The sequence below is a fragment of the Cebidichthys violaceus genome, unplaced genomic scaffold, assembly GCF_023349555.1.
Source record: "Cebidichthys violaceus isolate CVI_PGR_0920_01 unplaced genomic scaffold, fCebVio1.0.p SCAF_13, whole genome shotgun sequence".
Lineage (NCBI taxonomy): Eukaryota > Metazoa > Chordata > Actinopteri > Perciformes > Stichaeidae > Cebidichthys > Cebidichthys violaceus.
Window position 1 is genome coordinate 14845600 of NW_027176296.1, and position 23471 is coordinate 14869070.

Below are 23471 nucleotides of genomic sequence, written 5' to 3' on the forward strand. Positions count from 1 at the left end.
TAGTATTAGTGAAGTCATTTTAGAGCGACCCCTCTTACCTATTTGTCAAGTATTTAAAGGGCAAGATTCAAACCTTTTTCCAAGGCAGCCTATACTTTAGCAATAGCCCGCATGACAGAACATGTCTTGTGTATCTAAAATAAAATGTGCTTGACTTTTCTTGATGTTCTAATAGCAGAATGAAAAGCATCATTCAACAACTCCCACAAAGCTATACCGATGGCTAAGACCGTGTAGAATAGTTTTTCTTTCCTTGGTTAAATGATAAGGTGTTCAAATTTTACACTGTAGTCAGTACACTTGGCAATTCTGACAGAAAACAGGAACAGTTTGAGGTTTTCAGTAAGAATGATGAAAGACACCAACCATGAGAAAACCCACTGATATATTTAAGCGAGGATACAGGGCAAAATATGGTTTTATATACGTCTGAAATGATTCTAATATACCTTTTAAGAATGGTCAAACTATTTGTTACCGGACTGAAAAACAAAGACAATAGGTAAAGTATATGATCACAGACTGCCGCTGACAAAAGGTACCACAGCATTATGTGGAAAAGCCCCACTGTTCCCATTCAAGTAGTGATTGAGCCACACAAGTCAATTATTGAGAATAATGATTTATTTATTACACCGTCTCTTCCTTGATCATCTTCACAGCATCCAACCGTAACATGTTACACTTTGCTCCTGTGGCAGTGTTTCAGAGCGTCTTTCAGTGCTGCCAGCACCATGTCAACATTGGCCTTGCTGCTGTTACATCCCATCAGTCCAACACGCAGCACCTAAGAGGACAAAAAACAACCGGGATTCAGGCTACACAGGACTTCAGTGACTTGGAGCGCATAGTCAAGTAGAAACAAACTATTTTGTAAAGAATTTTTACGGATTTTTTCTCTTACCAAGCCAACTGATGGTCCAAGCCCTCCGGAAATCTCTAAATTATGTGTTTTCATGATGTAGGTTGTGATCTCTTTCCAGTCATATCCATGAGGAGCAACAATAGTGGTAACCGTGGGGAGCCTTGCTTTCTGTAACAACCATTTAAGTCAGAAATAGTCACATTTTTCACTTTTTATAATTATTTGTAGATTATATAATACAATTAAATGGTACTGTTGAAACTTGAAACCCACTTTTTCTTTGACAAAAAGTTTGAGTCCCATGCTTTCTAGGCCAGCGTGGAAATACTCTGCTGCTTTTTGATGTCTTTCCCATGAATTCTCCAGGCCCTGATAGTAACAGAACAAGGCATAAAAACAGACAACATATTATAGTACAGCTGAGGTGTTAATAACTCATATTTTCATTTTATACATATTCATTTTCAGGGTTTACACAATGCCATGCTAGCGTCTCTGTGAGCCTGTTCTTCTTAGGCACAGCGGGGCTTTGAGCTAAATGCTAGTGCTAACATGCGCGCAATGCCAACGCTAACATGCTAATGTTATGTAACGTTTAACTGACTATTTAGAATCGGCACAGAGTTGGAACGGTATCTTTTATTGTCACTGTACAACCTGCTCAGTGGCTATCTGAAAAGAACTGTTGAAGCTCAGACAGATACAAAATCCAAGTATTGAACTCGAACACGTCCCACCTCTTCAACAAGGACCGCCAGACTCTCCCTCAGGGAGTAAAAAGCAGTGACTGGACCTGTGTGGTGATATCTATAGAGAGGAAATGGAAAACACAGAGCAATATTCAGAAATTGTGCAAGTGTGGCTAACAATGCACCGCTTAAAGACGTCTTACACTCTTGACGGCTTGCCATCACATCCCCAGTAGTTTGCAAGCCAACTCAAATCCAAGAAGAAGGACACAGGCTTTGTCCTGCGGTTGAATATTTTCTGGCTGTGGACAGATACAACCTTAAATACACGTTGCGTATACCTTTTTAAAGTATTACTTGTTTGTACATTTCTCACCATGCTCTTTCACTGAAGGAGATGGGCGCTGTACCCGGAGGAGCATTCAAAACCTTTTGGGAGCCTGTGTATAAGATGTCTATCCCTGAAAATACAAACATCCACACAAAAATCTATATTTCTGTCACCAAAATAGAGAATAACACAGTAAAATGGTTCCATCAGCCGCCCCAGAGAGACGGGGAACATGTAGCAGGATTTAATACTAAACCCAGCAGGTCCATGCACAGAGGGGCTCCTCCAACTGACGCCACAGAGTCGACGAGAAACAAGCAGTCATACCTGTAGGAACAAACCGTAACATTATCTGCCCTTTATTATCGTTACAGATGTGATGATGACCGAGGCGTGAGCGCCGCATCTTACTTATGGCACAGCTGTCCGATGCCATCTAAAGGATGCAGGACTCCCGTAGAAGATTCTCCATGTGCGAGGAAGAACAGCACTGGTCGGTGTTTTGATAAGGCCTGCGATGAGATAACGGTATGATCGCACGGACTGAATTTATTTGAGTAACCTGATAACTGTAGAGTCAGAGTGATACCTGCTCTATTGCGGCATTCGTGAAGAAACCACCAGGGGTCGCCACGACGGTATTTACTCTGGCTCCTGTTGGGTTAACACAGGTGTTGTTATGTGGCGGAATCACTTCAGAATCATCTTTATTTCATCACTTACTGCTCAGGTGTTTTTTTTTTATCATTGTCAACAAACCCCTTGAAAAGGAGCCACACCATTGCACTGGATGACATGTTCCTTCATTATGATGAATGTGGGCACTGTAGTTTATTTTGAACCAATCCCACATACATCATACTGCTGCTGTCAATCCTAGCGTGCCAAATGTGTATTAATCCACTACTAAAAGTAGTCCCAAACAAACGCCCCGTTTACTCCTGTTCAGGTGCTCTTTGCTGAAAACTACAGTGCCCAGCTGTTTTTGCAGGAAATTACTGAGCCTCCTTCAAACTAAACTATCTATTTAGGATCTATTTTCTTAGGATTTACATCTTCAGATGGAACCAAGGGATTGGGCGGAGAAGTCTTAAAATCTTCAGAGGTGGACTAATACCATGTCGGTTTTGGTCTTTTCATGGGACTTCTTGACAGAAAAATAGAGAAAACCAGCAGCCTTACCTATCCTCTCAGCCATGTCTGCTGCTCTCTCTCCCCATATGCCGTTGACCGCGGTCAGCACGCTCTCCCCGGACTCCACTGTGTTGAAGATGGCACACTCCATAGCGGTGTGGCCAGTGCCGCTCACAGCGAAAGTCATCTTGTTCTGAGTCTGGAACATGTACTGGATTCCACTTTTGATGTCACTCATTATCTTTGATAACAAGCAAACAATTGGGGGTGGGGGGTGGGGGGGGTGGGGGGGGGGTGGGGGGGGGGGGGGGGTAGTTTGAATAGAAATATATATTTTGTCTTAAACTCTTCCCTGTTGCTTACAATGCGTGGCTGACTGAGAGAGGGCCTAACACAGGTTAGCCGCAGCCCCTTCAATCTGTCCAATCATGAGGCAAACCAATTGCCGGCACAGAGGCATGAAAAATGCCACATAGTCAATGGTTCTAGCTTCTCAGATGTGACAATTGGCTGGTTGATCATAATAATAATAAACTGAACACATATTGGTTTTGGATTGTTGCTCAAACAAAAGATTTACAACATGTTAACCCTGAGCTTTTGGACATTCTGATGGCCATTTTTCACTTATTTTTGACATTTTATGGAATACGCCGACTAATCGAGAAAACTGACAAATTAAAAAATATAAGCTGCAGCTCTCTCTCTCTCTCTCTCTCTCTCTCTCTCTCTCTCTCTCTCTCTCTCTCTGTCTCTCTCTCTGTCTCTCTCTCTCTCTCTCTCTCTCTCTCTCTCTCTCTCTCTCTCTCTCTCTCATATACACAAACAGACACCAACCCTGCCCTTAACCTAAATCTATCATCAACCAAGTCTCAACCTTCAAACAGTTCTTTGAAAACCGGCCAAAGTGTCTTCACAATGCAGAAATGTCCTCACTACGATGGTTCAAAACTGAAATTGGTCCTAACAAAGATAGCAGGCACACATGCATTGTTTTTAAAGAAAAGACTTAATCAAAACGACAGCCTGGCTGCAGTTAAGCAATTTCCAGTGTTGGGAGACTTACTTGGATCTTTTACTTGAGTAAAAGTAGCAATAGCATAGTGAGGAAATACTCTGCTAACAATAGAAGTCCTGCATTCAAAATGTACTTAGGTAAAGGTATAGAAGTATTGTCAGATTTATAATTGGGTTTTGAAATCTATAAAATGTCTCATATTTGATTGTTTTTGTTATTTGTTTTGTACTTGCAGATATAGAGTTAAAAGCACAATACCCCCCTCTGAAATGAGTGAAATATAAAGAGGCATAAACTGGAAATACTCAAGTAAAGTACAATAACATTAAAACTATACTTAAGTACAGTCCACGAGTAAAGGCACTTCGTTACTTTCCACCAATGTATGATAGATGCTCCATTTTATTAAACCCCGTGTGTTACCTCGAATATCTCTGGATGCATGTGTCCAATGACAGGATTGGCCCCGGCCTGCAAGATCCGCGGGGGAACGTTGGAAGGTCCCGGTCCAAACATGTGGCGATGAGGAACCGCCAACGGTTTCTGCAGGCATTTTGGTGGTGGTACGGAGACGGACGACATGTTTGCCAGCAAGCGTGAGCGGTCGCAGTGAAAACCGCAAAAAGCCGTGGAAGCAGGTAAAAGTAGAGCCTGAGCCGAGCCCCACCCCCTCTGTCTGACCAGTGAGGTCCTCTGGCTCAGGAGTCTGTCACAACATTTTCTGCTTTTATCTCCGGCTTCTTCTGTCAACACATGTTGCCTTCTGTGCCCAATGAGCTCAGCTAGCTGGAAACATTTTTAAAAGATAAAGGAAGTCACCCATCATGTCCTCAAATGTTAATCATTGACCACAGACTCTCCAGAGCATCAGGCTTAACCATTACACTGCTGTGCTTGACGTCTTTTCTACTTTTTAACTTACAAGTGCTCTTGTTAGCCCCCATTTTAAATCAGTTCATTTTAGGTTCTGATAAGTTAGTTTATAAGATTGATAGATTTGTACCAATATATATATTTGAACATGTTACATGAGCTCAAACAATGTTGGAAGCGTCTGCAGAAGTCTAGTAAAAGTAACAGATTTAAGGTTATGAACAGTAATGCATTTTTATCATCTTCACCAGGAGATTATGTATTCGGTCGTGAGTGTGTGCGTGTGTGAGCATCTCTGCGTGCGTCTTTCTGTCTGCAGCTAATCTCACACACTACCGGACCCATCAGCCTAATATTTGTTGTGCTCATTTATGACTGTATGCTCAAGGTCCTTTCTTAGTTGCAGTTCAAAAAAAAAATGTATTGCCAGTTTTATACTGTCATTGAGAGAGAGAGATGACGAAAACAACATGGGTGCTCTTTTCACGGACTTAGACGACATAATGATTTTGATATGTTGAGGTTTATTACAGCTTGTTGTTGTTGTGCTTCACAGTTGGGCTTCACTTTTCCTCGGAGGGACGAGGAGATGCTTCCCCAGAGGCTCGGGGCAGAAGGAGCCCTCTCTGTACACCAGCTGCCCCCTGACTATGGTTGCACACACCACTCCTCGCAGTGTGACGCCGAGGTAAGGAGTTAGCTGCACACACACACACACACACACACACACACACACACACACACACACACATGATCATAAGCTCAGTCACAATAAAAACAAGCTCCTTACATCATTTGTGTAATTAATGTGACTCACCTTGTTTTTATGCTGTATGCTTGCTTCTTTAATCTGTGAAGAAAATGAAATTAATACAATGAAAGCAAGCTCTTCTCCGTCCCAAATATGGAAGCAGATTTAATACCGACCTCAAATTCTCTCTCTGGGTCCCATACGACCAGGTCGGCATCATAGCCGGGGGCCAGGCGGCCCTTCTGGTTGTCAAGGCTACTCAGCTGGGCTGTTCGCTGGCTGAGGAGTCTCACCACATCACACAGCTGAAAGCCTCTCTTACTGGCTGAACTCCAGAACAGAGGCAAACCTGCGAATGGTTAAAAAAAATGGTTGAAGAGACTGACAGGCCTGTTGAGAATTGTGCGGGCACCCTCAAATATGTTGAGGTTTGTCTCCTGCGTAAACATTGTGGCTTGTCAGACTTTGACCGCCCTCTCAATGTGTCCGAACGGTAAATAATTGTTCGGTCCTCTCAAGCTCGGCGCTCGGCTCTTGTTTACCTCCCTGTGAACTTCGCCCGGTGTGGGTGATTGTCAGATGCATTATGGATGGGAGGAGACACGGAGGGAGGGAGCAACTAATCCACTCAAAAAGAAAATGTGCATATTAATTCCCTGTAATATTGCACAGGCCAGGTTTAAGTGGAGAATTTCAGCCAGTGCCTCTTTCAGGCTTCAACAGCAGAGAGGATTTGTCGTGTAGAGACAAATCCTGGAGCTGCTCTGCAGACGGGGAATAACGTAAGAAGAGCTGCCACGGAAAATGTGGGCGCGTTATCCGATTCACGGCTCAAAGCCTTGTATTCGGATATCAAGACGCTCTCTGGAATGTAAATTCACAAACAAAATCTGTGGTAGAGCATGTTAGTGTCACGTGACGTCTCTCCTTTCACTCCCCAGTAAAAAGGAATCATTCAGTGGATTAACTCGGTGTGTGTGTGGGACACCGATGACTCGATGACTTTTGACACAATTTTGAGACTGAGCATGATGATGTCACATCAAACCTCCCAGGGGTTAGGTAACCTAGGATGTGATGAGTCATGACATTTTCTAAAACTTTTTAGCTTTTTGTTGAGCTGAATTTTAAAGAAAGCGCTGACATATTATTGTTTTTATAACGTTCATATAGCGTACAGGGAAATTAGCTATGGACACCAAAACTATTTCTTCTGCCCAAGCTTTAGACATGTTCAACTCTGCTGTAAAGTTTTGATGGATAAAAAAATATTTTGTGCTTGTGTAATCGTTGTCACTAGTTCATACCAAATTGTAGAGAAGAAATTCCCCCCCAAGCCTCAGTGAAGTCCCCGTTATCCAGCTTCTTCAGGTCTGGGGTGCAGGGGGAGTGATCCGACACCACCATGTCGATCTGCCCGGCTTTCAGCGCGGACCACAACTGCTCCTTTGGGGAAAGAAGTCAATCAAAGAATAATAAAGCCCAGTTTTACGTTTAGGCTCACTCTGAAAACAGACTTCTCATCTACTGTGCATCCTCTTCTGTTCACCTGGTTGACAGATCCTCTGATGGGAGGGCAGCACTTGAATTGCGTGGCCCCCGCAGGTATGTTCTCGGCGCACAGGCTGAGGTAGTGGTGGGTGGTCTCCACCGTCAGGGGGGCTCCGGCCTGCCGCGCCTCCTGGATCAGCTCCAGTGGCTTAGCAGAGGACAAGTGGACGATATGGCACCGCACCCTGGGTGCAGAGGGAGTTAGCTCAGTGTGGCATCAATGCTACGATTAGAAGAACAGATGCTATCCAGAGGGATCCTCTATGATACCATGGTCCTCCTCCACCACGCTGATGTTCTTACTGGTACTGGAGGCAGAGCTCTGCGACGGTGCGAATGGCCTCCATCTCCATGACATCTGGTCTGGACTGCAGAAAGGTGGAGTACTGACAAGGGTCTAGTGGTGCAGGCAGGGATATGGAGTTTAGATATATCAATACTGGGAACCTTGATGTATGGATTAGCAGATGGAGCTTAAATGTGAATGTTTATCGGTCCAAAAAGTAATAGCATTTTGGGATGTTCTAGCTGAGTTCTCTCCTCGGGCGATGAGTGCACTTTAAAATGATTGTTACCGCCATTCTCCTGTGTTGTCTGCTGAACGTCCATCTCTGCATGAAACTAAAGTGAGACAAAGCAGACGACGCTTCAGTGACGTCACCACACGTTATTTGGGCATGTTACGGAAGGTCCTTACCAGCAGGACGCTTCCTGTGCCTTGCAGCTGCGCCATGGCTGCGTGTAGATCCCTGTCCGTCACGTGTGGGAACTCCTCCACCCCGCTGTGGATGAGGAAACACTTGAAGCCAGCCACTCCCGCCTGGATCATGGGCCGAAGCTCCAGCTGCAGAGGAGACACCCGTGGTTTTGGTGTTTGATCGTAATATCAGCGCAGTCCGGCTGACAATGTGTGAGGTGTTTGGGGTTTGTTTTGTATCCGAGCCGCTTCACCACCGTACCTGATTGCCAGGAATCACGCCTCCCCAGAAGGCCGTGTCCACAAAACACTTCTCTGTTGCCTCAAGCAGCTTCTCGCGGAAATTTCCAACCGTGGTAGTTGGAGGGATGCTGTTTCTGTGGGAATTTTAAACAACAAAAAGAGAAAAAACAACACAAATGTAACTCTCAAATGCAGGCACGTGCACAGATAGACCCCTAGTGATGCTCAAGCACCTGCCCTTTTGCCCTGAATGAGAAAAGTGCCCCTTCTACTGGAGCCCAATTTTTTCTTCATTCATCAGTATTTCAGAATAAAAATTACTCTCTCTGTCATCAATTCCCCCCAAATGTGTTTTGATATCTGACGGGCCATTTATTTGAGTTCTTGTGAGAATTTCGCCCCGACATGCTCCGCGGCGCTCAGAAGCCCCCGCCGCGCCCCCCCCCCCCCCCCCTCCACTTAGTGCTCATGCAGTGCTGAGCGCCAGGCCAAACGGGTGCAGCCTACTTCTTCTCTGACCCGCAGCATCAGACAAACAGGTAATGACGGTGTTTGTGCAATCCCCCGACGTTGTTTGGTGATAAATTAACCACAACATTAGCGCCGCTGAAAACATTACGTCACAACTGGTCCGACGTTTCCTAAAAACATAAACAAACAGAAAACTCACGAAATCCGTGATTTCAAAGCCTTGTCCAGCTGTTTACTGACGTTAGTCATGTTTAATGAAGAGAGAGAGGGAGAGATATACAGGCAGGCATCTTCTTTGTGTTGTTGTATAAATGCCGTTTAGACAATTTCTAAAGTATGTTGATCAGTATGTAGTATGGAGCCAATCATCTTTATTCATAAGGAAAATGTAAGCTAGCTGTCTAATCTAGCTAGTTGTCTAGTCAGAAAACAGTAAAAAATGTGTGTGTACTGTGTTGTCAGCTTTATAGAGATTATGTATTTATGTATTTATTATTATTATTTTTTATTTCATAAATAATTTTGGCGATGGGTGCCCTTTTTTTTGGTTTGAGCACCTGCCCCCCAAAATGTCTGTGCACGTGCCTGCTCAAATGTACTAATATTACCTGACCTAATAACGCATGCCACCGCCCGAAGAGAGCAGTCATCCTGCTATCTGTTTACGGTCCACCGCTGGCCTCGTTAGGTCAGAGTGGGGTGTCGATTGTTTTTTGGGGGTGAGCTTACAGCGGCATGTCCACAATGGTTGTCACCCCTCCAGCTGCAGCGGCTCTGGTGGCGGTCCAGAAGCCCTCCCAGGAGGCTCGGCCTGGTTCGTTCACGTGGACATGGCAATCGACGATGCCCGGCATCACCACGCTGTCGCCCACGTCCAACACCTGCCATCGCAACAACGCCATTGTGCAAATAGATTTATTAAGAGGGTTTAAATCAATGCATATTGTAAACGTACAAGGAGGAAGGTATCCTAAACATGCTGAGACCAATGACAGCCGGCTTACCTCACCTCCAGAAAAGTCGCTGTCCGAGAGGATTTGATGGATCGTCCCATCCTTTATCACGATGACCGCGGGACGGACTTGGTCGCCGAGCAGCACCCTCTTACTCCTCACTGCACCAACCGTCGATCCCAGCTCCATGTCTGTCTTCACCGGGAGTTAATGAGGACGATAGACTCTGCTGCTACACTTCAGACGCAAACTTGGCAAGTCAACGACCTCGAGGCACCATCCCCCCCCCCCTTGCTGATTTGTTGACTTATCCTGTTTGTGTGACATGCTGAAGTTCAGATCCAGCCATGCGCGGCGAGGAATATCAGCCCCTCGCACGAGTGGAGGACATGTGAACACAATAATCCTTCAACAGTCACAGATTATACCATCGGCATAACGTGCAAGTTAAAGCAAAAATGGTGTAGGTGTTATGGGTACAAGGTACGAGGCGTGCCCCCCTCCCCCGATCTGAATATGTGCTTTTTCAAACCATAAAACCATGTCAGTTATATAGTAATACGTGACAACGTTCAGGGAGCCAGCATGCACACCTACATGGCCATAATGAACTGCTCGTTATTGTACTCCGGTCCGCTGTACTGCCAGGTATTGACGACATAAAAAAACAACAAGAAACAAACAAACAGGAAATACTATAAATCATGACAAGTATATGATTTATGTAATTTAATTACAGTTTTGCGAATAACTTTAGCCAAAATTGTTATAAATAACAGCCTGTATGTATATATATATATGTGTATATACATATATATGTATGTATGTATGTATGTATATATATGTATGTATGTATATATATATATATATGTATATATATATATATATATATTTATATATATATGTATGTATGTATATATATATATATATACATACATACATGTATGTATGTATGTATGTATATATATATATATATATATATATATATGTATATATATCTGTATATAGATATAAATATATATATATGTATATATATCTGTATATAGATATAAATATATCTATATATAGATATATATTATAGACTTATTTATTATTGGAGTTATTCAACTGAAGGAGCACAATGTTGAACTTAGTGCAATGCTCTTGCAGCCTCCGAGAAGCAGGCCTGCAGATGAGCGATGATAACCTATTAAAAAAGAACAAAACCAAGTATAGTATAGCTATACACTGTATATATGTATATATACACTGTATATATATATATATATATATATATATATATATATATATATATATATATATATATATATATATATATATATATATATATATATATACACAGTGTATATATGTATGGCTCAGTCCGAGCGTCTATTGGCTGCCGGTCTGAAGAGAGGGCTGTGGTTCTGATGAGCCTCTGGGAGGTGAGGAGGGCTGTACAGGATGCTGCTTCGCCTCAGCGAGCCTCGTCGCGCCATCCTCCTCTCCGGCGATGCGCCGCGTGCGTTATGACGCCAGGCCGTTTTGACGTGCTGCTGGCAGACAGAAGCAGCACAGCAGCCTGGATCCTCGTTATGTAACGCGTCGGATGCTGCTGCTGCAAGGCGGGGAGTTGCATAGTAGCGGTGGGGAGGGGGTGGAGATGGAAACTGACGGACGGCAGATTTAGTGGCAAATAACGATATGCGTGTGTTTAGTGTGTGAACGCGCAGACGGTCGGCTGTCGGGAATAACGACGATGAAGAGCGCGTCGCTGTAGTGCGGAGTGAGCGAGCCCGTCTGGGCATCAGTGGCCTATATACCCCTAAAGGCGCACTGACGTCTGGAGCCTGCGGTAGCCGCACTACTTCTTTTTTTTTTTTATCTTTTTGTTTTTCTTTTCAGCCGACCAGAGGCGCGTCTCTGTTTCAACCCGTCTCCTAAACCAGCGGGAATAAACCAATGCGGCTTTGCTTTGGAGAGGAAACGCGTTCGTATTTCGTTCCCCGTCGCACCGGTTCAATCCAACAGCCGGCTGCGCTGCAGCACAAACAATGGCGGGTCCCGAGCAGTCCCAGCAGCAGCAGCAGGTGGAGGAGAAGGCCGAGCAGCTAGATGATGCCGAGATGGCCCTGCAAGGCATTAACATGCTGCTCAACAACGGCTTCAAAGAGAGCGACGAGCTCTTCAGGAGATACAGGTAGGCGTTTCATGCCATTTCACGCCATGATGATTTGTTGCAGTATAGTGCATGCCTAAACCTCTTAATATCAGCAAGGTATTACTCCAAGAGTAAAGTCACAAGCGGTTGAAACATCACAGTGAAATCGAGAGCACCGGGTACAGCATGTTCTCCTGCTATACAAAGAGTGAAAACAGTGCCCCACATAATTAACAGTGTCATTCAAACACATTACTAATTAGGCTATAAGGATCCAAATGCATGTTATCAGTGAGTGAGGCTAAGGCCTCCAGCTGTATCTCTTAACATTGTCACACCCCTTTCTGATTGAACATTTTCGTCATGGAGACAAGCCAAGCCACTGATAACATGTTTTGAAAGTATATTTTTGGGGGCATTTTGCCTTTCAGAAAAAACACACACTCAAAGAACAGATGGTGAATAGTGGGAGATGGACGCTCCACATCAAACGAACAGATAGCAGTGAGACGTGACAGCTGAGCACTGGGATCGCTGGCTGCACCTGCTCCTGAGCGCGCTCTGTCCGCGCTCGCTGGAGGAAAAAAAAAAAAAAGTGACCAGCCTCTCAGTTATGTGTGTGGTTCGTTCTCTTTGGCTTGACCAGTGAATGCATCTCTCTCCGTGTAGGACCCAGAGCCCGCTGATGAGCTTCGGGGCCAGTTTCGTCAGTTTCCTGGTGAGTTTCATCTCAGCTGGTGATAAATAGGAGTATTAGGGGAGAGCCCCCCCCCCAGTATCACCTGAAATAACCCAACCTGTCAAATTGGAAGAGCTCACTATTGTCACCACCGGCCTCCTCTCCTCTGCGTTTCCGTCCATTAACATAATGGATGAATCTTCCTCTTAAGAACAGCCATGCTCTTGCAGAGAAGCACATTTACTGTAACGCTGTGTCCATCGCTGACGGGAGAGGGAGATTCTTCATGCTGTGATGGTCACACACACACACACACACACACACACACACACACACACACACACTCTGTTGCTGGGGGGGCAAAGACACACACACACACACACACACACACACCGTGAAGCTGAAGATGATGTCATCCTCTGTCCCCCAGATACTAAATGGCCCTGAAGGCATCTGACCCTCCTGGTGGGCATTCATACGTGTAACATAAATGGAGAGAATGCCGCAGTTATGCAAGAAAATATAAAAACGACAAATGTCAGTTGAATCTCACTACATTTGTCTGCTTCATTATTTTCCTCGCTCGTTTCAAGCTGATCTTAAGAGGTTTCAGCTACAACGAGAGTGAAGATTTTCAGGATTGTGCCGGCTGTCTTCAAAGTTCCAGCTGCACAGATGTCTCCGTGTTCCTGCGCTCACTGTCATGCAGAAAGAGCCCTTTGTCCTTTTCAAGACTGTTACATAACGCTCCTTCCCTCGTATTACAAGACGTTTTCTGTTTGTGATCCAGCTGGAGCGCAACAAGACAATGCATTGCTGCTAATTTTTTTTTTTAAAGAGCAAAACGTTGTGACTGCTTGGCGTTGCAGAACGCCATGATGACATTTGAGGAGGAGAAGATGCAGACGGCCTGTGACGACCTGAGGACCACCGAAAAGCTGTGTGAGAGCGACAGCGCCGGAGTCATAGAGACAATCAGGAACAAGATTAAAAAGAGTGTGAGTACAACACTATGGACATTTAATACAAAAAATATATATTTTTATATATATATATATATATATATATATATATATATATATATACCTTTTAGTTGATTAGTCAGATGCTTTGGTATTAGTCGACTGTCTCTTTAGTCATTTTTTGATGCTGTTTTCATGCTGAATCTTGCTTTTTAGTCCAAGAAACTTATGAACACATCTCTAGTAAACGCAAGACTAAAAGTGGTGCTTTTAGGTGATTCTTTGTGGAGAAACTCAGTTTTACAGATCTGTTAATTGTTCTGTAATCTGTTATTAAATCAACTAATTGATAAGTTGTATGAGTGTTGGTCGACTGAGAATTTTTTAATTTTAGGACAGCCCCATGGCAAAAAGACAATAATACTGCTCCTGTCAAAAGTTAAGAGGCGAGAACACCAATTTACCCATATATAGATTATTAATTTTTTTTACGTGATTTGTGTGAACAAATTCCACCATCGCTGATATCTCCTCATATTGCCGCCAGAACAGGCTGCCGTTCAGATATAACGATGTTTGTATCCTTTGGCGTCGTGCCTAATAATGCAGCCAGCAGTGAGATCATGCCAAACCCACTCGCAGATTTAATAAGTGCTTCTGTGAAATGTAATCAACAAACTGGGCGAGGAGTGTGGGGGCTGGTTAGCAGCTACGGGTCATTCAGCATGCAGGTTATGAGTATCACCGCTGTATTGAATGTGTGTGTGTGTGTGTGTGTGTGTGTGTGTGTGTAACAGATGGACTCCCAGAGGTCAGGCGTTGTGGTCGTGGACCGCCTACAGAGACAGATTATTGTTGCCGACTGTCAGGTGTACCTCGCCGTGCTCTCCTTCGTCAAGCAGGAGCTTTCAGGTACAAAGGGTAACGACCTTAAGTCTCTCACGGCAACCGTGTCATCATGGCGGCGTGTGCCTGAAGGGCTGACTGCATGCAGACCATAGACTGTATATTCATCAGTGTGAATAGAACAGGACATAATAGAGATGTCATATTACAGGTAACAGTGTAGAGCACTTTACCTGATTTTAATTTAGGAGCATGTTGAGAAATGTTGATGAGGATTAACTGAGTTAACAGAATAATATCATTGCTACTTAGGTGCTTTGTGAAGTCAGGTGTGTAAGCATAAAATATGAGTTTGTTCATTTTGGTGCTGACACGTTTAGTTGATCAGTCAAGCGACTTAATATATTATTATAATATTAATACTTTATTATTTATTATAAAGCTCGGGAACTATATTTATACAATGATACACATTGTTAGTTTGCTCAAAAAGTTCATACTACACTAACGTTGTAATGATCCATGTCTGATAATATTTCCCTCTGAACTGTGGCATGAAAAGAAAAGACTCAAGTGAAGTAGAAATATCTCAAATTTGTACCTCAGTAAAGTACTTGAATACATGTAGTATTCTACCACTAGTTGGCATGCTAACATTCGCTAATTAGCGATGATAAAAAAGTGAATAGATCACCAAAGTTTATGCTAATTCATCCTGAGGGGAACATGAAGATCTGATGCAAACTTCATAGAGTTGCTGAGATATTTTGCTCAGAGCACCACTGCTAGTGAGATTAAAAACCAAAAACAACAGGCTAATTGATCATGAATATGCGTATTAGCTGCAGAGATGAATTAATGGCCTTCTTACTTATCCACTAACAGCTTACATCAAAGGAGGCTGGATTTTACGTAAGGCGTGGAAAATGTACAACAAGTGCCACAGTGACATCAGCCAGCTGCAGGAGGCCTGCCAGCGGAGGCCCTCGGTCCACGAGGAGTCCCTCCCGACGGACAACGCCAACCACAACACGCCGGTGGAGAACTGCGTGACGGCCGAGGCCCTGGACCGGCTCAAGGGCTCCGTCAGCTTCGGCTACGGCCTCTTCCACCTGTGCATCTCCATGGTGCCGCCACACCTGCTCAAAATCATCAACCTGCTGGGTTTCCCCGGCGACCGTCTCCAGGGCCTGTCCTCCCTCATGTATGCGAGCGAGAGCAAGGACATGAAGGCCCCGCTGGCTACGTGAGTAGGCTCCCTTTTTTTCTTAGAGAAAATCTGATGTGTGCCATTGCTCATAGTGACAAACCCACACATGATTAACACCCGATTCTGCATTAATTAATGCAGGTTCAGTAACTGTTGAAAACCAAGAACCCGTGACACTAGAGCGTGGGCACTGTGAGGATGAGCAATGTCACTGGTTCTCAATGCTATGTTCTTGTAACTCTTTAAAATGAATGCCTACTAGCAACCCGTTACACAATTTTTAAAAGAACATCACTGACATTAGAGGTGATACATTTGTACACAATTTCAAAGGGCCAGTGTGTAGCATATAGTGGCATCTATTAGCTGAAGTTGAATATAATATTCATAACTAGGTTTTCTTTTGTGTATAATCACCTGAATATAAGAATCGCTGTGTTTTCGTTAGAATGGACCCTTTATAACTACATAGGGAGCGGGTCCTCTTCCGCCGGGTTGCACCGCCATGTTTCTACAGCAGCCCAGAACGGACAAAAAACAAACACTGGTTTTTACTTGACCTAAAGGCCACCGTAGTTCTCTACATGCTTAAGTTAAAGGGAGGGTGAGCGGAGCAGCTGGACGCAATCTGCAACCTCACCACTAAATCCTACACACTGCTCCCATTTAATCCATCGAATGCCCTCTGCAGAGCATCATCTCTAGTAACATCCTGCTTGTTACGGTGTATATAATAATAATAATAATAATAATAGCTGTATATAATATTTTGCGATTAATTATAGAGGTTTTTGGCCTGATTTGGCAAACTGTAAACTAAACTTTTAAGGTTAAAGGTCACTCTCTGAACGTTTTATTTATTTTACATGTGAAACACAGACCTACCTTTTATTGGAATAAATTCTATAACGCCATTCTATCATAACAGTGAACATACATCCTCAGTGTAATACAGATTCTGGTTGAGCTTCAGAGCGACTAAGGCGATTGTCTCCCGTTGTGCTGCCCAGGTTGGCCCTCTTGTGGTACCACACAGTAGTGCTGCCTTTTTTTGCTCTGGATGGCTCGGATACACACGAGGGGCTGCAGGAAGCCAAAGCTATTCTGCTGAGGAAGTCGGTGGTTTACCCCAACTCATCCCTCTTCATGTTCTTCAAAGGGCGCGTTCACAGGCTAGAGGTAACGTGCTGCCGGCTCGGGGGTTGCTAACAACCAGTGACGGATCAGCCAAAACGTTAACTTTTGAAACACAAATGAGCTGGCATGATCTCTTCAATGTCTCATCAACATCCAATGTGCTCTCTCCTCTGTCCGCAGTGCCATATCAACAGTGCTTTGGCCTGTTTCCATGACGCTTTAGAGCTCGCGTCAGACCAAAGAGAGATCCAGCACGTGTGTCTCTATGAGATTGGTACGTGATCGCCCATCAGGTTAGTTGTGACATGCTGGGAAGCCAGCAGCACAGGGAGGGACTCATTCTGTCTCTGTCTGCTCGTCTTTGCTTCAGGTTGGTGTAGCATGATCGAGATGAGTTTCGAAGACGCGTTCAGGTCGTTCGAGAGGCTGAAGAATGAGTCGCGTTGGTCGCAGTGCTACTACGCCTACTTGACCGGAGGTAAGCCCGTCACGCACCAAACGTACGTTGTTTCTACTCAGTATTCTTTTTTTAATCATCTCCTTTTTGTGTTGTTTTTTTTTCCCCCTCAGTGTGTCAGGGTGCTTCGGGCGACCTGGACGGAGCAAGCGGGGTTTTCAAAGAGGTGCAGAAGCTGTTCAAGAGAAAAAACAACCAGATAGAGCAGTTTGCTGTCAAAAGGGTGGGTTACGCTGCAGATTTAGACTTTTTTCTCTCTTTCAGAGAGTCATCCCAAGTATGTCATAAAAGTCCCCCCCCCCCCTTCTTCTGTTCCCATCTGCAGGCTGAGAGATTGAGAAAGATCTCGCCCACCAGAGAGCTATGCATCCTCGGCGTAATTGAAGTGCTGTATCTGTGGAAGGCGCTTCCGAACTGCTCCTCGTCCAAACTGCAGATAATGAATCAGGGTAAATGTAACCTTCAGGTTTCATAGCAACATGTGCTAGATGAAGCCGGATTCCTATGAATCCCCCCCCGTGTGATCATTTCCTCTTTTCGCCTGTTCAGTGTTACAGAGTCTAGACGAGGCTTCGTGCAGAGGCCTGAAACACCTCCTTCTTGGTGCCATTCACAAATGTCATGGGAATATGAGGGATGCCGTTCAGGTATCGGTCTACTTTCAGCGCTGAATGACTTTGCGGTAAGTCGACACTTTGAATGACACTCAGCTTGCTCTCCTGTCCATTTTACATGCGATCCAGTCCTTCCAGCTGGCAGCCAGAGATGAGTACGGACGGCAGATCAACTCATACGTTCAGCCGTACGCCGTCTACGAGCTCGGATGTATACTCCTTGCAAAACAGGAGGTCAGTCTGCTGCACGCATACAGCATTCACATTTTTATTTATTCACATTTTGATTTTGATTGTACCGATGGGAACACATGCTCAGTTATAATCTGGTCTGTTTTTTTAATATCGCAATCCAGACTGTGGGAAAGGGGAGATCATTGCTACTTCAAGCCAAGGTAAAATATTTACATAGCAATCAGCTAAATTAGAACTCGTATCAATTTCCCAGATAATGTTAGAATTATATTACAAGTGACCATCTATCTATCTGTTTTAGGAGGATTTTACGGGCTACGACTTCGAGAACAGGCTTCATGTCCGCATCCATTCAGCCCTGGCTTCTTTGAAGGAAGTAGTGCCTCAGTGACTCCAGGAAGGGAAGCTGCAATAGCTCAAGCTATGCTCATGGCTTTTTACACCACCGAAGTTTTAAGCCATTTAAGATAACTGTATGGCGTCCCTAAGCCCAGTGAGATTGTCATGAAGTGTCATCTCTGTGCATTTTGGGATGTGCTACTAGCTTAGCACAAATTAGATGGAAATGGCTAGCCTAGCTGTGGCTACCAAGTTGAAATCTATGGCTGACAACTATGATACCGGTAGATATCAGACGCGTCTTGTTAGCCAGCAAGCTAGTCCCCAACTTGTCATGCCCACTAATGGGACAGGACTGTTGAGACGATGCACGCCGCGAAGCAATTACTGGTGAAAAAATAGCTTCACCTGCTTGTTAAACCACAAGATTTTGCATTTCTCTTTTATGGCGTTTCATACATAGTATACCCAGTATAAATATGATATCCTTGGGGTAGTTGGAATGTGCAATTTTCTTCAATTTGGCAGAGCTAAGCTAGCTCTTTCCTCTTGCTTCCTGCCCTAGCGCTAAGCTAGGCTGAACACGTCCCTGGCCTATTTATGAACAAGATGCACAGAGGTGAAATTGATATCAATCCATGACTCTGGGCATAACAACAAAGAAGCATATCTCTCCAGATCTCTAACTGTTCCTATGAGTATTTTTTTTGCACCCAAATGTATTAGCTAGCTAGTAACAATTTTCCTCATCAGCGTGTGTACGTATATGGAGGACTTCAGTAATGCCTTTCCCTCCCCTCAGTGAGTAATCCAGCACATAAAAAAAACGTTTTAATGAGATTTATTAGATATATTTCCCTTAATAATAACGTTACAATAAGTATTAAAAGACATGGGTATTAGTGTTTTCACATTTTTTAAAATGCAGATGACATTTGACCTTCAATAATAATCGCATATCATCAAAAAGACAAGGGAAATAATTGTCAAATTTTATATTTACTTTGAGATATTCTTATAAAGGACTCCTTACTCCATTTTCCTAATTCAATTTTCAGACACTGCAAATGGCCGTTGAGTTCGCAAAGGGGCCACTTACTTTATTCACAATGGAAATGAAATTACAAACTTACCATGGGAATAGTTAAGTAACGTTACACACGGTTACAGCTCGGCTGCTGTGAGTTAGTCATTCACATCCAAGTTAGTTAGACATTATAGCAACTGAGAAATCACCACACTTCACAATGCCCTAATGATGGTTTTTTTAAATGTGAAAACACCGGGCATTGATCCTGTGCACTATGCATGGTATGGCAGGGTAAACAGAGGCTTTAAGACTATATTGAAGTCAAATATACCCGTATGTCCATCCCTGCAAATACGTATTATAATACAGTACACTCTGTAGTGTAATGTTACCATTGAAAGGTTCTGTTAAATGTCAGCCAAATAAACATATATTACTAGTGACTTAATTTAGTAGTGTTTTAGTGATACAAGCTTTTGAATTAGTCCATAATAGTGACAAGTTTATTTATAATTTAAAAGAAGTACTTTTGCCAGTGTCATTTACAGTATGCTATTTTAGTTTGAAATCCTGTGATGGCATTCAAGATAGACTGCAGCATTGTGATCAAGCTGATTCAAAAGTAGGATCTTGAATTGGACAAAGAATAACATCTCTGCGATGAGAGGGATTTTAACAAACCTTCTCTACACAGTTCCACACTGTACATAAGAATCATTCTGTTCAGGGTATTGCTTTTAATCAATGAGCACTCATGTGAGCAATATAAGCAAAAGGAGGGCATCTTACAGTAATTTACAGACGATTTCAACAATGACTATCTGTGTTTTTCATCCCATGTTCAAGGTTGTGGACATATAGATTCCTAAACGAAGGTGGCATCCCCTGTGGCTGTGATGGATGTAAACCGTGGTAAATGTTGAGGTGACTACTGTGCAAGCGGTCAGTGCGGCGCAAGTGACGTAACGGTGAAATGTCAGTAACCCTACCTTTCTGTACCAAATACTTCAGTCACTGAAAGAGTTTTTCCTTTTGTAATCAGATTTTGTTGAAATTGGGGTTACGTGTCCGGATGATGGTGTTCAAGTATGTCAGTGAACTCTACAATAAACTGTTCTCCAGTAATCTAGCCAGAATGTGTGGTATATGTCTCTACCTCTGGGTGCTTTTTTGGTTGAAATTGCTCTTTGGACATTTGATGTCTGGACGCCATAATGTGCAGGAATTCACATGGAAAAAACCCCCATTTATTTACTAAAACCACTCTAATCTTCTACGCATCCAACATTTTTTATATTATTGTTGAAATTATCATTACATCCTGACAGCAATCAATTAATCAAATGCTCTGACATTTCTTGCGTATTTCCATTTTATTCCACTTTAAACTCTATTCTCATTTCACAGGGTAATATACTTTTTAGTTGAGATAATCAATGCAAACTATTAATTTGTAAGAAATAGTGATACATCAAGATGATGTATCACTATAATGGTTATTGTGTTTATTATAGATTAACCCATAAGAACCCAAACCCATTTTTCATTAAAAGAAAATTATAGGGGATATAAAACAGACTAAATGGAACACATGGACCACATTTATGAAAATATTTTCTAAATACTACGCCAGGGGTATCCAATTAACATTCCAAAAGGTCCAGATTGAGAAAATCTCCTCGGGCAAAGGTCAGGAACATTACAATAATATCTAACTTTTTTTTTATTTAGTGTCATATATATATATATATATATATATATATATATATATATATATATATATATATATATATATATATATATATATATGAAAATACATATGTTTGAAAAATGTGCATCTTAATAGCAGACCATCTCAAGGTTTCATTCAGAGAGAACTAGGACATTCTGAGGTAGCATTTCAAAATTAAAGGACTTCAAAATCACATTCATGAGACAATTTGTCTAATTTCAGGTTAGATTTTAGAGGAAATGGTGCATAGTTACAAAATCATTTCACCTCAGGTTAATAGCAGACCACCTCAAGATGTCACTCAGAGAGAACCAGGACATTCTGATGTAGCATTTCAAAATTAAAGCTCTTCAAAATCGCATGCATGAGCTAACTTCAAATCACATTCATGAGACAATTTGTCTAATTTCAAATATGATTTTAGAGGAAATGGTGCATAGTTACAAAATCATTTTACCTCAGGTTAAAATGAAATAATTCATTTTAGAAAAACTGTCCGTGGGAAGAATGAACCTATGAAAAGTCTGTTCATTCTTGTTTAAAGACTCTGGTCTCTGGTCTCTCTGACAACTTCTCTCCCTTTGAAGAACGTCATGTGAAACAACTTCTCTGACTCATGTAATAATTATCTTACTCCTCGTTCTCTTTCCTCGTCTCTCCCCGTGTGTCTACATCTCACTCGAGTCAGAATACCCATATTTGATTGGCTGAGCTGCATCACGTGATGTGATTTACGCCGCTGAACAAGTGCCGTAAAGGCTGGAAAAGCTGCGCCGGTTAAAATAAAAGCGCCCCGTCAAAATGTGATAATTCTCAATTATCTATAGGTTTTAGGTCCTGGGTCCGGATACAACGGCGTCTGGGACCACGGTCCGCCTGTTAGTGACCCCTGGTATAGACGTTCATTTTCACAGATGCAGAGGATGAAACTTACAGTCAAAACGGTGAGCAGCAATCCTGATCTTTTTGAAGTCTCAAATCTAGATTTAGATCTGCTTACTGTACAGCCAACAGTACATGGACACATGTTTTTGTATTCTTTTAGTCAGTTTTTCAAAATTAAGTCTAGTCCCTCTCTCTCTCTCTCTCTCTCTTCTCTCTCTCTCTCTCTCTCTCTCTCTCTCTCTCTCTCTCTCCTTGTCAGCAGATTGTATGACAGCAGGCTCTGTCCTGCAAGATGTCCGCCGAGTACGACGGCTTCATGGCCTCCGACAAGAGGTGAGACACATCGAGGTCTGTCTGTCATCCGTTCCCAATGCGGGATTTAAAGATCCCAGGAAAGATTACAAACTTTAATGATCTCCGCGGGGAAATCTGAGGCTGTACTGTAAGTGTTGCGTTGACCTTTGCTCTGAATGCAAAGTGGCGTCTTCAGGCCTTCTTCTCTCTCTCTACAAACAGTTTACACCAAACACCAGACAGACAAGACTAGCGACTAACAAGTGAATATACTGGAGCATTTAGCATTTATTTGGCAGAAATGTTGCTCTCAGAAGATGGTGGAGACCAAAACCAGAGAAAGAAGGAGGGTGAATATTGTTAGCTTCATCATAATCAAAATCATGAAAACATGTCAGCAGTAAAAGCAGTATGGTTTCAACTCATTATGCTTTCGGCCGCCACACAGAATACTGAAGAATGTGTTGTTGATATTTGTCTTGATTTTTGGTAAATACAATGAGGCTCAGCAGCTTGTGTTTGGTGTGTGACTAAGGCTTTCCACTGCCGTCTTGTCATTAAGATGGCAGAGAAAATGAAAGAGCGTTCCCGTTTGGTTCCAGGACCCACTTGGTTATTTGGACTGAAAAGGGAAGTGAGGCTGTTTAGTTTGGAAGGAAGCCTGTCGTGTTGTCGGGCAGCCGTTAGGACGGCAAAGGGACTATGACAGCACTTCAGTTTGGTACCGACAGCTTTGTCATTTGGACTCTGATTGTTGCTCCAAAAGTGTGTTTGGTTTGAACATCGTGTCTTTATTATGGCTTTATTATGGCTCACCCAAAGGCCGCGGACGCTGCTCCCTCGATGGCGAGCAGGTCGGAAGTTACTAGCACTTCGAGCCATGCTCACAATTAATCCATAATAAGCCACATAATAAGGAAAAAAACCAAACTAAATAATATAATTCAATTCAATTTATTTTTTTATATAGCAAGTTTGCCTCAAAGGGTCTTTTCAAACCATTCACACGTCATCCTCTTGTCCCAGAACCCTCTCATCGGAACAGGAAAAACTCCCCCAAAAAAACCCCTTTAACAGGGAGAAAAGAGGAAGAGACCTGTGGGAGAGCAACAGAGGAGGGATCCCTCTCCCAGGATGGACAGAGTACTATGATGACATGTGTACACAATGATCAACATAAAAAAGTTACAACACATTCAATGTATATGATAGAACCACGGCACGAGAGGCGGGTCTTCTCACGTCCTCTTCACCTCTGGGTGGCTTTATTATGGCTCACCCAAAGGCCGCGGACGCTGCTCCCTCGATGGCAAACAGGTCAGAAGTTACTAGCACCTCGAGCCATGCTCACAATTAATCCATAATAATTCACATG

At 43.1% G+C, this 23471-nt stretch overlaps 3 protein-coding genes across 4 annotated transcripts; 1 reads left to right on the forward strand and 2 right to left on the reverse strand.

The window, feature by feature from the left end:
- Positions 1 to 606: 606 nt before the first annotated feature.
- agxta (alanine--glyoxylate and serine--pyruvate aminotransferase a) lies at positions 607 to 4753 on the reverse strand. Its single transcript, XM_068707887.1, has 11 exons — positions 4461 to 4753; positions 3068 to 3260; positions 2475 to 2539; positions 2297 to 2397; positions 2142 to 2212; positions 1931 to 2015; positions 1758 to 1856; positions 1603 to 1672; positions 1139 to 1234; positions 905 to 1033; positions 607 to 787 (listed from the first exon to the last, which is right to left on the reverse strand). The coding sequence occupies exons 1-11, from the start codon at positions 4617 to 4619 to the stop codon at positions 680 to 682; spliced, it is 1176 nt and encodes a 391-aa protein (XP_068563988.1). The 5' UTR covers positions 4620 to 4753; the 3' UTR covers positions 607 to 679.
- Positions 4754 to 5414: 661 nt separating this feature from the next.
- On the reverse strand, positions 5415 to 9848 carry zgc:103559 (Allantoinase, mitochondrial). 2 transcript variants are annotated; one of them, XM_068707888.1, is made up of 11 exons: positions 9628 to 9848; positions 9353 to 9504; positions 8172 to 8286; positions 7910 to 8056; positions 7788 to 7833; positions 7516 to 7609; positions 7211 to 7397; positions 6969 to 7107; positions 5838 to 6010; positions 5728 to 5760; positions 5415 to 5610 (listed from the first exon to the last, which is right to left on the reverse strand). In XM_068707888.1, exons 1-11 carry the CDS (start codon positions 9763 to 9765, stop codon positions 5461 to 5463), a joined length of 1374 nt encoding a protein of 457 aa, XP_068563989.1. In that variant the 5' UTR covers positions 9766 to 9848; the 3' UTR covers positions 5415 to 5460. The 2 variants fall into 2 exon arrangements, with proteins under 2 accessions (XP_068563989.1, XP_068563990.1); XM_068707889.1 differs by having other exon boundaries at positions 9633 to 9764.
- Positions 9849 to 11123: 1275 nt separating this feature from the next.
- LOC137870520 (tetratricopeptide repeat protein 39C-like) lies at positions 11124 to 20314 on the forward strand. Its single transcript, XM_068707890.1, has 14 exons — positions 11124 to 11755; positions 12386 to 12434; positions 13265 to 13393; positions 14155 to 14269; positions 15089 to 15449; positions 16424 to 16592; positions 16731 to 16824; positions 16921 to 17028; positions 17121 to 17230; positions 17333 to 17456; positions 17557 to 17654; positions 17751 to 17855; positions 17978 to 18016; positions 18118 to 20314. The coding sequence occupies exons 1-14, from the start codon at positions 11610 to 11612 to the stop codon at positions 18205 to 18207; spliced, it is 1737 nt and encodes a 578-aa protein (XP_068563991.1). The 5' UTR covers positions 11124 to 11609; the 3' UTR covers positions 18208 to 20314.
- The last annotated feature ends 3157 nt before the right edge of the window (positions 20315 to 23471 follow it).

What these genes read in the sequence shown, in the direction of transcription:
- agxta (XM_068707887.1), bottom strand. Translation starts at nt 4,619, where the DNA reads ATGTCGTCCGTCTCCGTACCACCACCAAAATGCCTGCAGAAACCGTTG. An exon ending in TGCATCCAGAGATATTCGAG is followed by an intron (nt 3,261 to 4,460) that starts GTAACACACGGG and finishes TTGTTATCAAAG; the next exon opens with ATAATGAGTGACATCAAAAG. An exon ending in TCCTTCAGTGAAAGAGCATG is followed by an intron (nt 1,857 to 1,930) that starts GTGAGAAATGTA and finishes ATCTGTCCACAG; the next exon opens with CCAGAAAATATTCAACCGCA.
- zgc:103559 (XM_068707888.1), bottom strand. Translation starts at nt 9,765, where the DNA reads ATGGAGCTGGGATCGACGGTTGGTGCAGTGAGGAGTAAGAGGGTGCTG. An exon ending in GACAACACAGGAGAATGGCG is followed by an intron (nt 7,610 to 7,787) that starts GTAACAATCATT and finishes CTGCACCACTAG; the next exon opens with ACCCTTGTCAGTACTCCACC. An exon ending in ACCCAGAGAGAGAATTTGAG is followed by an intron (nt 5,761 to 5,837) that starts GTCGGTATTAAA and finishes TTTTCTTCACAG; the next exon opens with ATTAAAGAAGCAAGCATACA.
- LOC137870520 (XM_068707890.1), top strand. Translation starts at nt 11,610, where the DNA reads ATGGCGGGTCCCGAGCAGTCCCAGCAGCAGCAGCAGGTGGAGGAGAAG. An exon ending in CGTCAAGCAGGAGCTTTCAG is followed by an intron (nt 14,270 to 15,088) that starts GTACAAAGGGTA and finishes ATCCACTAACAG; the next exon opens with CTTACATCAAAGGAGGCTGG. An exon ending in TACTCCTTGCAAAACAGGAG is followed by an intron (nt 17,856 to 17,977) that starts GTCAGTCTGCTG and finishes ATCGCAATCCAG; the next exon opens with ACTGTGGGAAAGGGGAGATC.